Below are 17332 nucleotides of genomic sequence, written 5' to 3'. Positions count from 1 at the left end.
ATATATCTGATAACTAGTCAGGCATAAACTCAAGTCCAAGGCTTTGAGCAGTCCTTAAACATTTTCCACTATTGTGTAGCGAATGGTTAATGTCTGTATAGTTCAATGAAGTTTCATAACCAAAGCACATGAATATATATTCTTCTATAATTAAGGTTTCATCCCCAAATGAACACTTTCCTTCCCATCCCTCACTCCTCTTCAACATGTTAACTCTTTGCTCTTCCTTCAGATCTGAGTTCATATCTCATCTTCTCAAGAGAGCCTTTTCTGAGCTCCCTTCTTCAGGACCTGCCCCTATTCCAAGTATCTTAAACAGGAAGTGAAAAGTGAAGTTTCTGTGGGGCTGGAAGGGGTGGGGAATGACGAAAAGAGAGAGGCCTAATGAATCTATAGAGTAGAGGGGACCTATGACCTGCTTCTAAATAGCATTGTTCAGGAAGCAGTAAGGCCTAGGAGGGAGCACAGTCAGCCTCAGAGAAACCATTGTCCATGCAATGAGTGATGTGTAAATGATGTCCTAACAAAATATCTTAACATCATAGAGGGTATGTTAACTGTGGAAAACACAGAACATTAAATCAAGCAAAACGTAAAATCAGACTTGAAAATCAGCTGAACATAGGTTATAGTTTTCTTTGCTCTATAGCAATATAAAATCAATTTTCTCCCTCAAGACAAAGGTTGAAAACAGATTTATGATGACTTCCTTTAGGCAAATATTGCTGGTACTTTTGAGATTGTGTTCCCACTGACTGGTACAATTTACCTCCAACACAAAACACTTAGAACGATGCCTGCACAAAGTAGGTACTCAGAAATGGTAGTTCTCATTCTGATTATTCCAGACCACCTTCCCACTTCTTGGTCCAAGAACTTCTTTGCGCTTTGCAGCTGGCTAGTCCTTGCAAGGCCCCGTTCCTCCTTCAGGAGATACAGACTATGCTAATGATGTCATTTGTTCCATTTGGGCTTTGGGTCTGTTTTGTTCAGGATTTACTGCAATGTTCAAGTCTACCCTCAAGTCCATAGAACATTTGCTAGGCTATTAACCTTCATTTGCTTGGGTTGGCAATACTCAGTGGGTGATAAAACTAAAAGGCTAACAGTTTACATGAAACTAATCCCTGGGTTACATAGAAAGCAGAACATGTCCATTAAGTTGGAACATATAAAACATGGTTATGAATCTTATCAAAATAAGCACTGCTTTTTCTAAGTTGATGACACATTTGTGTAGCATCTAGAACAACTCATGAAAAATGTGCTCTCACCATGTCTGTATTTCTTTGAATAACTATTAAAGATTTGGTGCTATTCAACTAGGAAGGAAAAAGTATCCCAGGATATTTTTAGGGATCTTACACATCATAAATCACTGATAATACTTTTATTGAGTTTTTAAATTATTGTATATTTCAATTGCTTATTGAGCTTTTTCAATTTATTTATTAAAAACTTTTAAATTTCTAAAAACCCAAAATAATGACAAGAACATAAAAAGAAAATAGCTTCCTTGTCCATACAAAATTAAACTGTAAATATAAAATATTGTTTTTTAATATTATTAAAAACATTTTTAGCTGTTCACTTAAATTCTTACTGATAGAGCAGTTTAAAAAATTACTGAAGTGTGAACTAAGAAAGTTTTATTCATTAAGTTATGCAGAAAGTTGTCTAAATAAGTGATATTTCAATACCCATTCTACAGGTATTTATGGAGTAGAAGTTAACTAGTTTGAAAGAGGGTAGGAAAAGAGGTTTCAGGTGAAGAAAACAGCAGGGGCAAAGGCCTGCTGAGAGAGAGAGAGAGAGAGAGAGAGAGAGAGAGAACACAGTTTCCACAAATGGTGAGTTTCATAGAGCTAGACCACTGAGAGTTTGAGGGCCTGTACAAGTAGACACAGGCATATCATGAAAGGTCTTGTAGGCCATGATAAGGAAATTTGGACTTTTTCTTGAGGAAAATGGAAAGCCACTGAAGAGTTTTCAAAGTGGGCAATAAATAATATAAGCATATGTTTAGAAAGATCATTTCAGCAGCAGTGTGAACAATGGCTTGATGGAGGAGATAGAGCCAGTTGAAAGACTGTTGCAGTCTCTAAATGAGAGTTGAAGATCATGGCAGAGAGGATAAAGAAGAATGAATAAGTGGATCACAGAGAAAGTTAGAGGTAGACTTGGTGGTTTAATGGATGTGTGTGTAAGAAGGAGGTTTTAGTCAGGGAAGAGAGAGGGAGAATGAGGAGTTGTCAATGACTCCCAGAAATAGCTAGATGAATAGGGGTGCCCTATGATGAAAACACCCTTTAGAAGCAATCCGTATGAATACAAATAAGTTTGGGCAGCCCGAGTGGCTCAGGAGTTTAGAGCTGACTGCAGCCTAGGGCCTGATCCCAGAAACCCGGGATCGAGTCCCATGTCAGACTTCCTGCATGGAACCTGCTTCTCCCTCTGCCTGTGTCTCTGCCTCTCTCTCTGTGTGTCTCTCATGAATAAATAAATAAAATCTTAAAAAAAAATAAGTCTGATAATATGTTTGATAACAAATTTATGGAGTGATCTTATAATCATCCTTAACATAAAATAACTATATGTGGTATATTTTATTTTATTTTTTAATAAATTTATTTTTTATTGGTGTTCAATTTGCCAACATATAGAATATCACCCAGTGCTTATCCCGTCAAGTGCCCACCTCAGTGCCCGTCACCCAGTCACCCCCACTCCCCCACCCTATGTGGTATATTTTAAAATTTATCTGTGCTATAATTAACATCGCTTCATTTGATCCTGTGATATTTTTCCAGATTACAAATTAGAAAATCAAATTACAGTTTAAATGGCTCTCTCAAGCTCTCCTAGCTGGAAACTGTAGAACTAGTATTAAAACTCTAGCATTCTAACACCAAGGCCACTGTGACACAATGTAATATTTGGTAGAATTATAATCCTTACTATTACCATGAATGATCAATCTATTGAAAGCTTCCTTTGTGCTAGAGACTCTGATAGTACTCTGCATAATTTAATCCTGATGACCACCCTAAAGAAGTCAGTATCATCATCTCTATTTTACGAATGAAGAAACTGAGATTCAGAAACACCAAGTATTTCCTAAGGACACATAGATATTTAATGGTAAAATGGAGATCTGATTTTCCAAATCCGAGTGTGACAGATGTACTTATAACTCATGCCATCCTGCTCTAACACCATGTATTAAATATTCTTGTGGCCACAGTTCCTTGATAACAATTTATAGATGAAATACACGTTTACTCCATCCATTGTTCCGTTGTTAATTTGAAATTTTGATTCCTATTAATTGTGGATCTTCATATTATCAATCATATTGAGCACATGGCAATTGATTCCAGCTGTTAAGTTCAAATAACTAATCTTTGATCTAAAAACTTGGATCATTGTAAACATTGTCTACATCTATAAGATGTAAATAACTTTAAGATAATCATACTAGTCTGGATAAGTCCAATTATGTTGCCACACCAATAATCACCAAATCTTAGTGGTTTTAAATGCTAAGAATTTACTTCTCATTTACGTTATATATTCATTACAGGTGAGCAGGTGGCTGTCCCCTATATTGTTCTGACTCAGAGACCAGATTCTATCAAGAATGCTATTGGTCATCGAGGTGAGAAAGAGGGAGAATTGGGGAATCAGGCACCAATTCTTAAATGCCAGGTACAAGTGACAGATGTTATTTCCAGTCATCTTTTATTTGCTAAAACGTGTCACATGACCACATCCAGCTTTAAAGAACAGGAGAATAGAATCCTACCATGTGCCTGAAAAGAAGAAAACTGAAAATACATCTTCTTTAGAAATTCATGACTACCCCAGATATTAGTCAATTTCATGGTGAAAGATTTTCTTGGGTCAAATAAGTTTGGGAAACTTTGAATTAAACATATATTTTTTAAAATTTTATTCATTCATGAGAGACAGAGAGAGAGAGAGAGAGGCAGAAACACAGGCAGAGGGAGAAGCAGGCTCCATGCAGGGAGCCCGACGTGGGACTCGATCCTGGGTCTCCAGGACCATGCCCTGGGCCAAAGGCAGGCGCCAAACCACCTAGCCACCTGGGCTGCCCTGAATTAAACATATTAAAGAAGATTCCTAACTATAAGTCTTCTCTGAGCCGTTAAATAAAATAAGCATTATTAATCCCCCAAGAAAGGGACTATTACCATAGGATTTTTTTTCAAAGACCATCTTCAAAGACTCATGTCCTAGAGAAAACAGTTTCAGAAATAGTACTCAATGGTTCTGCCTTTTAGAACTTATTTGTGGAAGGAGGAAAGGAACAAAGGAAAGGAAAGGAAAGAATGAAGGAAGGAAAGAAAAAGATCAGGGCAGCGCAAATTTATGGATAGTTATGAGATCAAGAGTTATACATAAAAGCCTTCCGTAGTAGCTATTTGCAACCAAAAATCACATTTATCATCCCTTGAGTATCACATTGTCAATTTACTCAGTGTTTATTAAACATCTTATATGATGCTATGTGTTTTACTTGTGTTAACTTCTTCTGTCTTCACAACAACATAAGTGTAAATAATTTCCTCACAAATGAGGAAACTAGACTCAGAGAAGACAGTTACATGTTCCAAGCCACACAGATAGTAAAATGAGTTGCAGACTAGATGAGAAGGAAAAGTTATGTCAATCTCCAAATAAAGAGGATTAAGCGCTCTAGTTAGAGATACAATCAACAAACTTTTGCTGGCCAAATGTGGAAAGATTCATTGAGAGTTATACATGGCTACTTCCAAAGCCTGTATTTTTCTAGATGTTCTCTAAGAGAGCGTTCTGTTTATTGTTTCATGGATGCAGTTAATGGTAAGTGATGGTGTTCAGAAGTGACTGAATAACTAGCAATAATCATAAAGGCACATTATCAAAACTTCACGATGTAACCTTTGTGCTTTGTAAATATTGTTAAAATGAGGCTCTGACCAATAAAATGTTGGGAAAGATAGTATAAATTGGACAAGAGTGTGACAGTAACTTCAAAACTTAATTTGGCAATGTTCACCACATCAGATTCTTGAGGAGTCCATGAAGCTCCTCTGGGGGCTAGAGTACATAAAAGCAGTTGTCCATTTCTGTGCTAGCTCCAGGTGGAGAAGGCACCCAAAGGGATCCCTCAAAGTCAGCAAGGTAACATGAACTCATGTGACTCCTTCATTTATTATTTGTTTTTCCGGGCTTGGTTTAGAACTTGTTTCTCTAGACTTCTAAGCCACTTCTGTATCAGTTTAAGGGCTTAATTATTAAAATAAATTGAATTTGGCTTGGGAAAGAAGTGAGCTTGCTACCTTTCAGAAAATAAGGACCTCGTGTGCTGTAGTCTCCAGCTTGAGGTCATTTGATTGCATAACTACTTTGATGAGCTCAATGTCTATGGCGGGTGCTATGGGGACTAGAGAGAAACCCATGATTTTAAGGGACATGTCGAAGTGGCAGGGATAATTTCACATGTGGATAATTATAGAATATAATAAGGTGGAATTTAGGCAGATGCTAAATGAGGATAGAAGGAAGGAAAATGTTATTGAGCACTTATTAAGTGCCAGGTGGTTTCATGTGCAATATCTCATTCAGTTTGCTGATAAGCATCCTGTGAAGTAAGCAATATTACCTCCATTTACCATTTTACTGGGGACAAAATTGTTCACCCAGCTGCTATGTAGCATGGCTAGGGAGCAAACTAAGTCCATTTGGCTTCAAGAGCTGAGGTCTTTGTTTGTTCTATACTGGATCTCAGGTGGGAAAGAGAAGATGGTGAACTGCTGTCATAAATGATAGCATCGGAGAGGCAGGGGTATTTGAGAGCAGGAGTATTTGTTAGAGGGCCTAAAGGACACGTAGGATTTGGGGAGTTACGAAGAGTGAGGTGAAGTGGAATTCTGATGGGAGTTCTAGTAGGGATTGTTTGATCAAGATGTAGAAGGTAGGAATAAGTCTAATGTGTTTCAGAAATACCGAGGGGACTGACTTCACTGCATTTCTTCATTTTTCAATTCAAGAAGTTTGACTGGAATTTTTGGCTAATCCTATGTTAAAGTGTGAAATAGAATTTGTTTAAGATTCTATGTTCATCATTGAGAGTTATAGTTTTATAATAAAAAGTTAAAAAAGGAAAATGTGACTACATAATGTTGCAAGCACATATATAATTGTAAAGCTTTCAATGTGCGTTCAAACAACTTTGGTAGGGCAGCCTTGGTGGCCCAGCGGTTTAGCGCCGCCTTCAGGCCAGGGCATGATCCTGGAGACCTGGGATCGAGTCCCACATCAGGCTCCTGCATGGAGCCTGCTTCTCCCTACTGTGTGTGTGTGTGTGTGTCTGTCATGAATAAATAAATAAAATCTTAAAAAAAAAACAAATGACTTTGGTAAACAAAAATATTTTTAGAAAATGACCCACAGTTTTCATATTTTGGTGGGCTAATTTCTTGAAAAATTATGAACTTACTACTCCCACATTGAGAGGTTCATAGTTACTAGATGTTAACAGATATAATAAGAGTTTTTTAAATCTTAAGACAGTAAGCATAATTTACTAGGCTTATCATTATTTATCCACCTCTGGATTAGCAAGCCAAAATGCAGTAGAAAGAATATATTTGGGGGCAGCCCGGGTGGCTCGGAGGTTTAGTGCCGCCTTCAGCCCAGGGTGTGATCTTGGAGACCCAGGATCGAGTCCCACATCAAGCTTCCTGTATGGAGCCTGCTTCTCCCTCTGCCTGTGTCTCTGCCTCTCTCTCTCTCTCTCTCTCTCTCTCACAAGTAAATAAATAAAATCTTAAAAACAAAAGAAAGATAGAAAGAATATATTTGGAATATCCATGAAACACATAGGGCAGTGGAATGGATGTCCATGCAAGGCTTTCTTTTTAACACCACTGACATCATAATAGTTTATTTTATCTTTCACAGAGTATTTTCTCATGTATTATCTATTCCACCCATTAGTGGTTGCCTAATCAGCATTCATTCATGTAGGTTTTCTTGGTACTTGCCAGTATGCTAAGGTACTGATAAATGAGTTTGAACAAGATTACATTGAGGGAGCACTTTGGGAACAACACTCCGGTAATAGTGGGAATTACTTTTTGTTTTCAGACATAGAGGTTTATATCTCCACTTCCTGCCTTACTGATGAGCTTTACACGGCATACTCAGGGTTATTTTTTGTTGGTGTGTGTGTGTGTGTGTGTGTGTGTGTTAATAGCATGTAACTAATATCATGGAAGCTGCTGGTCAACAAGCAGAGGTAACCAGTACAACAGAAGGCCAGCCCTGACTTGGCTATTCACTGGCCTCAAGACACTGGCTGTGTCATTTCTCCTCTGTAAAATGAGGTGGGTGGAGATGACCGAGTTCTTCCCAGAATGTCTAATCTTTCTGAAGCCAGACATTTAAAGAAAATAATGGGTAGGATTCAATTTCCTTTAAAAATCCAATGCATTTTCCCAAGCGTAGAACTTGGCTGCTACCTTCCTTCTTTGTCAGGTCCCTCTGAGGAAGTATTCTTTTTTTCTCTTCCATACCACTGAGTGAGGAAACCACCTCCAGCTCCCAAATTATGTTTATGATTATGTTTCTGAGGAAAGCACAGCGCAAAACCTCCCGAAGGTGGATTCCTCAGGGGAGGAAAGTCTTCAGGATGGACAGCTGCCTACTGGAGGGTTTTGGGGCTCAGAGAAGCACTGGGTGATGTTAAAACAAGACTTATAAAGTGTGTGTTGCACTGTCTGCTGTTCCATAACTGATTTGCTTGCTCTTTGTTAAGACAAGAGCCAATACCCAAAGATGGTAGAGCTTTAGCACATGTTAACATGTTTTACTGCTCAGTACAATGCTTATATTGTGTTATTAAAGTAATGGCTTTTGGCTAGACAATCTTTCTTTCCTCAAAGTTGTGGGTGAGTGGTTAAAACCACAGTGAAGTCTATTTCCTCCTTTTGCCAAGGTGAGTGCACTGTTCTTTAAAAATTTTAACTTATCCTTTGAAATTTTAAATGCTGTGCAAAATCGCAGTAAAAATGCCATAAACCAAACTCACTGTGATTTTCTCCTTTTAAAAAAAATTTAAAATAACTTTAACACAGTAAATAGATTATGCTGATGGTAAGAAAATGTAAAACAAAACCAAAAACAAACAAACATAAAAAGAAAATAAAAATCAACTTTTACCTCATCATCCAGAAATAACTATCCACTCTTAAATTTTGGGTTGCTGTATACTATTACTGAGAATTTAAACATTGATTCATGGTCAACGTATAAGAATCTAAACAAAGTGCTTTTCTCAAAACATCTTAAAGTGCTTGATAAGTGTTCCCTAATATGCAGCCCTTGTACTTTTTTTATAATAAATTTATTTTTTATTGGTGTTCAATTTACCAACATACAGAATAAACCCAGTGCTCATCCCATCAAGTGCCCCCCTCAGTGCCCGTCACCCATTCACCCCCACCCTCCGCCCTCCTCCCCTTCCACCACCCCTAGTTCGTTTCCCAGAGTTAGGAGGCTTTATGTTCTGTCTCCCTTTCTGATATTTCCCACACATTTCTTCTCCCTTCCCTTATATTCCCTTTCACTATTATTTATATTCCCCAAATGAATGAGAACATATAATGTTTGTCCTTCTCCGATTGACTTACTTCACTCAACATAATACCCTCCAGTTCCATCCACGTTGAAGCAAATGGTGGGTATTTGTCATTTCTAATGGCTGAGTAATATTCCATTGTATACATAGACCACATCTTCTTTATCCATTCATCTTTCGATGGACACCGAGGCTCCTTCCACAGTTTGGCTATTGTGGACATTGCTGCTAGAAACATCTAGAAACATGGGGGTGCAGGTGTCTTGGCGTTTCATTGCATCTGAATCTTTGGGGTAAATCCCCAACAGTGCAATTGCTGGGTCGTAGGGCAGCCCTTGTACTTGAAGATAACTGGAGGCATATGTGTGTTGGTTAGGTCCCCAAACAGCTAAAACCCAGAAAGTGTTAGAATAATAAGCTCTTTCCTATAGTCTGGGCTGCTTTGGGTTTTACTTTCTCAAAGGTAGAAGGACATTGTGTTCTCATTCTAGAAGTTAAAAAAACTGACAACCCAGATAGTTGAGTCTTGTGACACAATTGGAGGTCTTCACAGATAGAAAGACAAAGTAAGGAAATCACAAAACTATGTTTTCATTTCTAAATCTGACAGTCAACTCTCCAGTAAGTTATAACAATAGATTTCCTGTTATCTGAGGTGCTGCTTTTATTAACACTGCAGTCTGTAGTTGAAATCCATCTACTATGTATTGGGCTCTTAAACTATGTCATGGCGTTGGGCATGGCATTTAAACGTTTTATTTCATTCATTTGTTGCAAAAAATCCATGAGAGTCAATAGCACTTTATCACTGTTTTGCAGATAGAGGAACTAAAGCTCAGTAGAATCAAGTAAATATGCCCTAAGTCACACACAGCTAAGGAGGTGGTGTTACTGGATTCAAATTTAGGCTGCTTAGCATGAATCAAGGCTGTCACATCAAACTACGATGATAGTCAATGCATTCTTCACCACTCATAACTCCCTGGTTTTTGTTTGTTGGCTTTTTTTTTTTTTTTGGCTTTTTGTCTGTTGTTTGTTTTATTTGGTGTCACTGAAAGAATGTCCATTGATGAGGCAGTAAAAATTAATTATATTAAATATCAGTCCTTGAGTACATGCCTTGTCAAAATGGTGGGTGGTGAAATGGGAAGGCTGCATGAAGAGCTTTTGGAACATACTGGGATATGATGGTTGTCTCACGGTAATAATGCACTTACATGATTGAGTTGTTAGCTTAAAACTAGCTGCTTTTTTCCAGGAAGTACTTTTCTTTTCTTTTTTTTCTTTTTATTTATTTATTTTTTAAAAATGTTTATTTATTTATGATAGTCACACAGAGAGAGAGAGAGAGGCAGAGACATAGGCAGAGGGAGAAGCAGGCTCCATGCACCGGGAGCCCGACGTAGGATTCGATGCCGGGTCTCCAGGATCGCGCCCTAGGCCAAAGGCAGGTGCCAAACCGCTGCGCCACCCAGGGATCCCTCTTTTCTTTTTTTTAAAGAAAGACTGAAAAACTGTAGTTATTCAGACTCAGGTATTTGAACTTAAATGAAAAAATATATGAAGATGAACAAAGACTGTCACTTCAAGGAAAACAGTTGACACTATTGTTGCTGATGATAAAATTCAAGCTTATAAGCAATTTTGGAAAACTTTTATCCATCACCATCACCATATCATCAGTGATGATATTCATGAATTTTATTTTTTGATAATTCATTGCATAATGAAGTGTGTCAATACTTGGGAGATCAGCATAGCTCAGTGAACCAATATTTTCCAGATGATCTATGCATGATATTAAAAATCATGAACAAGAGATCTATTCAAAGTGCAAAATAAAGATTTTAATCTAACAGTACAAAATTTCATTGATATGGTTTCAGATTCTACATTGCAACTAACCTTTAATAAACAGCCACTTGTGGAGTTTTGGTATAATATTTAAAAAGTATCAAGAGTATGTGAAAAGAGACAGAGAAAGCACAAGCAGGGGGAGCAGTAGCCAGAGGGAGAGGGAGAAGCAGGCTCCCCACAGAGCAAGGAACCTGACACGGGTCTCAATCCCAGGATTCTGGGATCATGACCTGAGCCAAAGGCAGATGCTTAACTGACAGAGCCACCCACATGCCTGAAAACAATGCCATTCTTTTACTGTGTGTTTTGTTTTGTGAAAATAGACATTTTCCATAAAATATGTTATTGTATTAACATATGGTACGTTTATTATTTTTATTTTTTTAGTTCTTTTTTTAATAATAAATATTTTTTATTGGTGTTCAATTTGCCAACATACAGAATAACACCCAGTGCTCATCCCATCAAGTGCCCACCTCAGTGCCTGCCACCCAGTCACCCCCACCCCCCGCCCTCCTCCCCTTCCACCACCCCTAGTTCGTTTCCCAGAGTTAGGAGTCTTCCATGTTCTGTCTCCCTTTCTGATATTTCCCACTTATTTTTTCTCCTTTCCTCTTTATTCCCTTTCACTATTATTTATATTCCCCAAATGAATGAGACCATATAATGTTTGTCCTTCTCCGATTGACTTATTTCACTCAACATAATACCCTCCAGTTCCACCCACGTCGAAGCAAATGGTGGGTTTATTATTTTTAAATGAGATTATATTTTAAAATTTCTGTTATGATAAATATGGATAAATTCAATTCATATAGAACTCCCTTTTGGAGTTCTTTTTTTTTTTTTTCCTTTTGGAGTTCTTAATAACTTTTTAAGAGTGTAAAGAGTACTGAAACCAAAAAGTTTGAGAGCTACAATTCTATAATTTGTACTTTTTGAAATTTCATCAATAGGTATTCAAATTATTTGCAGTATTTGCCATTACAAATAAAGATGCACTAAATAGCCTTGTTTTTGTATCCTTATATTGACACTTTCATTTCAGTGGGCTAGCTTATCAAGTTTCTAGGAGAAAAGGTATGTTTATTTTTTTCAGTATATTTGTTTTAGTACTATTTATTTGACATATACTTATTAGCCACTTAAAATGTATCTATATATTTTAAGTACACAGAGAAAAGAGAAATGAAGAGGAAGAATGGGATGTACTATTGTCACTTGAATAAATCCTATAGCTACTTTTTTGGAGGGTGGGAAATATATATATAAGAAAGGCAAACAGTCCAGAGAAATATAAAATAAAACAAAAGCTTCCTCCTCTTCCATTTGGTTCTAAGTTATAATATAACCCTTATGGAGAGTTTCTTATCATTTCTGCCAGGAATAAAAATCACATTTATACTGAATTTATGTAGTATAACTACAAATACAGGTAGATAACTTCCTCCATATCTATGTGTCTATCTACCTACCTATCTCCCTATTCATTATCTATAGCGGGGACTTTGGGCTGTCCATCAAAATTTCTCCTCTTCCTCTTGGGCACACAGCTAGATGACATTTCTGTTTCCTTTGTGGTCAAGTGACTAATTGTGGCCAGTTGGAATTGTCTAAGACTAGCCCTTAATATCTTTTATACTATCCCACAACTTAGTAACAATAACCTTTGAGTTGTTTTATGTTTTTTTTTTTAATTTTTTATTTATTTATGATAGTCACAGAAAGAGAGAGAGAGAGAGGCAGAGACACAGGCAGAGGGAGAAGCAGGCTCCATGCACTGGGAGCCCGACGTGGGATTCGATCCCGGGTCTCCAGGATCATGCCCTGGGCCAAAGGCAGGCGCCAAACCGCTGCGCCACCCAGGGATCCCTATGTTTGGTTTTATAGTTTGTAGTAGTTGACCTACTCTAATACAATACCTACTGAGTCCATCATACTAGTTTACAGAAAAAGGGATTATACACACTATCTTACATCTTGTGGTTGTATGTAGTATATCTTGGAGATATTTCAGTAATATCCTGGTATGTGTAGTTTAAATTTAAAAACACACACAAAAAATAAATAAATTTAAAAACACATACTGAGATTACCATCTAAAAAGTTTATATTAATTCACATTCTCACTAGAAATTTGTGAAAGTACCCATTTCTCTATGTCCTCACTTGTCCATACTGTTATTATGCTTGCAGAAATTTGTAATTCTTAAAGGTGAAATATTGAATACCATTTTGGTTTTATTGGCATTATCATGACTATGATCACCTTTTGTATTTATTAGAAATTTGTATTTTCTTTTCTGTAAATTTGTCTATTTGCCCATTTTTTAACGTATTTATACTTCTCTTAGCAATTTTCAAAGCTTTTTTTATATTAAAGATACTAACTTTTTGATTGTCATCTGAGTAAAATATTTCCCTCTATGCTTTGGTATATCTTGACTTCAGTTAGGATGTCTTTTGCTAATGTCTGTCTTTTTCTTTATAGTTTCTGTATTTTCTGCTTTGCTTATGAACATCTCCCTCAGTGCAAGGTTGTGCAAGAATTCTACTAAATACTTTTTTTAAGATTTTATTTATTTATTCATGAGAGAGAGAGAGAGACAGAGGCAGAGACACAGACAGAGGGAGAAGCAGGCTCCATACAAGGATCCCGATGTGGGACTTGATCCTGGGACTCTGGGATCACGCCCTGAGCCAAAGGTAGACGCTCAACCACTGAGCCACCCAGGCACCCCAATTCTACTAAATTTTATTCTGATAATCTTGTTTTAATGCTTTGCATTTAAATGTAATCGGTATTACATTTATTTTTGTTTAATGTGATATGTTTAATTTTCATCTTCTTCCAAATGGACAGAAAATGTTTCCTGCATTATTTATTAAATGAACCATCTTCTGCCCAAGGAAATTTCATGTCATTTTAGTCATACGTTGTTTTCATTATATTTGGAACTTTTGGCCTTTATTCTGTTCACTGTTTTATTTATTTTGAATTAGCCACATACTATTTCAATTGCAGTAACTTTATGATAAATTGTAATATCTTTTAAGGAAAGCTGTCCATCATTATAGATTAGATTTTGGGGGATTTTTTATGGCTCTTATGAGTCATTGATTCTTCCATAGGATTTCATAATTGTGTTATTTTGTTCCCCCCAAATTTCATTGAAGTTATAATTTGAATTGCATTATATTTGCACTAGTACAAGAAACACCATATTCTATGATATTCAGAATTCCTATCCAAATATGTTACTATAATAACATAATATTTTATTCCTTTTAGTAACTTTTTGTAATGTTAATTATGTAGGTCTTGTACTTAAAAAAATATATATATCTTTTTAATTTAAACTCAATTTAGTTAACATATAGTGTATTATTAGTTTCAGGGGTAGAATTTAGTGATTCATCAGTTATATACAACACCCAGTGCTCATAACACCAAGTGCCCCTCATTCGCCTTCCCTCCAGCAACCCTCAGTTTGTTCCCTATAGTTGAGAGTCTCTTATGGTTTGCCTCTCTCACTGCTTTTATCTTATTATTTTTCCCCTTCCCCTGTGTTCATCTATTTTGTTTCTTAAATTCCACATATGAGTGAAATCACATGGTATTTGTCTTTCTCTGACTGACTTATTTTGTTTAGCATAATACCCTCTAGTTCCACCCATGTTGTTGCAAATGGAAAGATTTCATTCTTTATGATGCCTGAGTAATATTCCATTGTATATTTGTACCACATCTTCTTTATCCATTCACCTGTTGAAGGACATCTGGGCTTTTCCCATAGTTTGGTTATTGTGGACACTGCCGCATAAACATTGGTGTGCATGTGCCCCTTTGAATCACTATTTTTGTATCCTTTGGATAAATGCCTAAGTAGTCCATTAGGACTGGGTCAATTGCTGAGTCACAGGATAGTTCTATTTTTAACTTTTTGAGGAAGCCCTATACAGGTTTCCAGAGTGGCTGCACCAGCTTTCAGTCTAACAACAGTGTAATAGGGTTCCCCTTTTTCCACATCCTTGCCAATATCTGTTGTCTCCTGAGTTGTAAATTTTAGCCATTCTGACTGGTGTGAGGTGTTATCTTACTGTGGTTTTGGTTTGTATTTCCCTGATGTTGAGTGATGTCGAGCATTTTTTTATCTGCGTGTAGGCCACATGATCTTCTTTGGAGAAATGTCTGTTCGTGTCTTCTGTCCATCTCCTGATTGGATTTTTTTGTGTTTGGAATTTGAGAAGTTCTTTATAGACCATGGGTGCTAGCCCTTTATTTGATGTACCATTTGCAAATATCTTCTCCCATTCTGTAAGTAGCCTTTTAGTTTTGTTATTTCCTTAGCTGTGCAGAAGGAAATCTTGATGAAGCCCCAATATATTGTTCATTTTTGCTTTTGTTTCCTTTGCCTCTGGAGATGTGTCTAGCAAGCTGCTGCTGCAGGTGAAGTCAAAAAGGTTGCTACCTGTGTTGTACTCTAGGATTTTGATGGATTCCTGTCCCACATTTAGGTCTTTCATCCTTTTTGAGTCTATTTTTGTCTATGATGTGAAGAAATGGTCTAGTTTCATTCCTCTGCATGTGGCTGTCCAGTTCTCCCAACACCATTTGTTGAAGAGACTTTTTTCCATTGGATATTCTTTTCTATTTTGTCAAAGATCAGTTGACCATGGAGTTGAGGGTCCACTTCTGGGTTCTCTATTCTGTTCCATTGATCTATATGTCTGTTTTTGTGCTTGTACCATACTGTCTTAATGATTACAGCTTTGTAATAAAGCTTGAAGTCTGGAATTGTGATGCCTCCAGCTTTGGCTTTCTTTTTCAATATAACTTTGGTTATTCAGGGTCTTTTCTGGTTCCATATAAATTTTAGAATTGTTTGTTCTAGCTCTGTGAAAAATGTTGGTGGTATTTTGATAAGGAGTCTCGTACCTTTTTACTTACCACCTTTATTTGCCACTGTGACTGAGAAATTTCTCCCATGTTTATTTCTAAATGCTTGTTATAGTACAAAGAAAAATCTTGGTCTTGTATATTCATCTTATCTCCAGCAACGTTGTCCAGTTATTTTATTAAATTTAATGGCTGCTTTACTAGTCTATCTTGGGTTTTCTTTTTTTTTTTTTTTTATCTTGGGTTTTCTAGGTATACACTATTGCTATCTACTAATAAAAAGGCAATTTTGTTTCTTCCAGAATTTAAGTTGATTGCTTCACATTCTTATGACTTATAATGCAACGATTAGTTATTGAGATTAATGCCAGGCATTGTGGATGCTAAGGGTACAACTGTGAATGAAACAGATGAATAAAATGTATATTATAATGGAAGGCAAACATAAACATGAGAAATATTAAATAGTGACTGAGGAGAAAAGAAAGTATGGAAGGGGGATAGGAAGGCTTGGTGGGGGACTGGATTTTAGACAGCATGGCTAGGGAAGTCCTTACTGGGAATGTAACCAGAAGAATTCTTAATAATGGTAATGACTGTAGGCATTTCTTTCATGTTCCTAATTTTAATGGAAGCAGTTTTAACATTTCAGTAGTCAGTATGATGTTTGCTGGTTCAAGTATTTGAAAAAATAAATAGTAAATTAATAAAGTGGTCTTTACATTATATTTGTGTATATAATACTGGTCATCTTAAGAGTGTTATATTTTGCTTAAGAACTTATTTTGTTTCAAATAGCTTTTCAATTTTATCAAATACCTATTAGACTTCATCATATATTTTTCTGATTTTTTTTAAGATGAAGAATTACTTTGATAGCCTTCCTTATGTTGAAATTTCTCTGCATTTTCAGAATAAATCCACTAAAGTATAATATTCTTTAATTTGATGTTTTGTATATCAGAAGAACTGAATGTGTTTTTTATTTATGGCTTTTGTTAATTCAATCTGATAGGAAAATGAAGCAAATTCATATTTAATGAGTGACATGATATACTTGATTATATTCTATATAATCAAGTATTTAATTTTTTTGTTTGCAAGGCTAACCCCCCTTTCTCACTTATTAATTTAGAAATGCTATTGTCATTTTCTATGTCATTGCTGCTTACTTTCTACTTTCTGCAGGAAATATTAAAATTTCAACTTCTTTATTATGTTTCCAATTTTTCCTCCTCTAAGATGAACCCTTTAGAAGCCAGGTAGCCAAACTGTGGCCCATGGGCCAGATATGCCCTAACCATTTGATTTTGTATGGCTCACATGCTAAAAGGGTTTTTACTTTTTAAGTAGTTGGATAAAGTCAAAAGAAGAATAACTTCAGGAGTGCCTGAGTGGCTCAGTTGGTTAAGTATCTGTCTTTAGCTCAGGTCATGATTCCAGGGTCCCCAGGGATCAAGCCCTCCATTGGGCTCCCTGCCCAGTGGGGCGCCTGCTTCTCCCTCTCCCTCTGCTGCTCCCCCCATTCATGCTCTCTCTCTCTCTGTTTCTCTTTCTCAAATAAATAAAATATTTAAAAAAAGAACTTCATGATACATGAAGAATATGTAAAATTAATCTTACAGTTACACAAAGAAAGTTGTATTGAAATCCAGAGACACTTACTTGGTTACTTATTATCCATGGCTGCTATTGTGCTTTAACGGCAGAGTTAAATAGTTATGCTGAAGGCCACATAGTCTACAAAGCTGAAAATATTTACTGTCTGGCCCCTTACCCTTTGCTGGCCTATGCTTAAGGGCATTTCCTAATTGTATAATTTTCGTCACATTGACCCAGCTCTCTAGAATGGATACTTAGAAGGTCCTTACTTGTGCTTATGAACTGGGGTGGAAATAAGCAACTTAGCTGTGGTTTTAATTTTTTAG

At 36.5% G+C, this 17332-nt stretch overlaps 1 protein-coding gene across 1 annotated transcript; it reads left to right on the top strand.

Annotated features, from left to right (window-relative positions):
* Positions 1-793: 793 nt before the first annotated feature.
* Positions 794-7824, top strand: INSL5 (insulin like 5). The gene is given in 6 exon segments (XM_072813471.1): positions 794-806; positions 3584-3708; positions 5071-5158; positions 5161-5187; positions 5761-5765; positions 7591-7824. Coding segments are annotated over 6 exon segments (492 nt in total).
* The last annotated feature ends 9508 nt before the right edge of the window (positions 7825-17332 follow it).

This window comes from Canis lupus, chromosome 3 (assembly GCF_048164855.1).
Source record: "Canis lupus baileyi chromosome 3, mCanLup2.hap1, whole genome shotgun sequence".
In the NCBI taxonomy this organism is placed as follows: domain Eukaryota; kingdom Metazoa; phylum Chordata; class Mammalia; order Carnivora; family Canidae; genus Canis; species Canis lupus.
The sequence above is the reverse complement of the archived record's forward strand: the minus strand, read 5'-3'. Positions and strand labels throughout refer to the sequence as shown.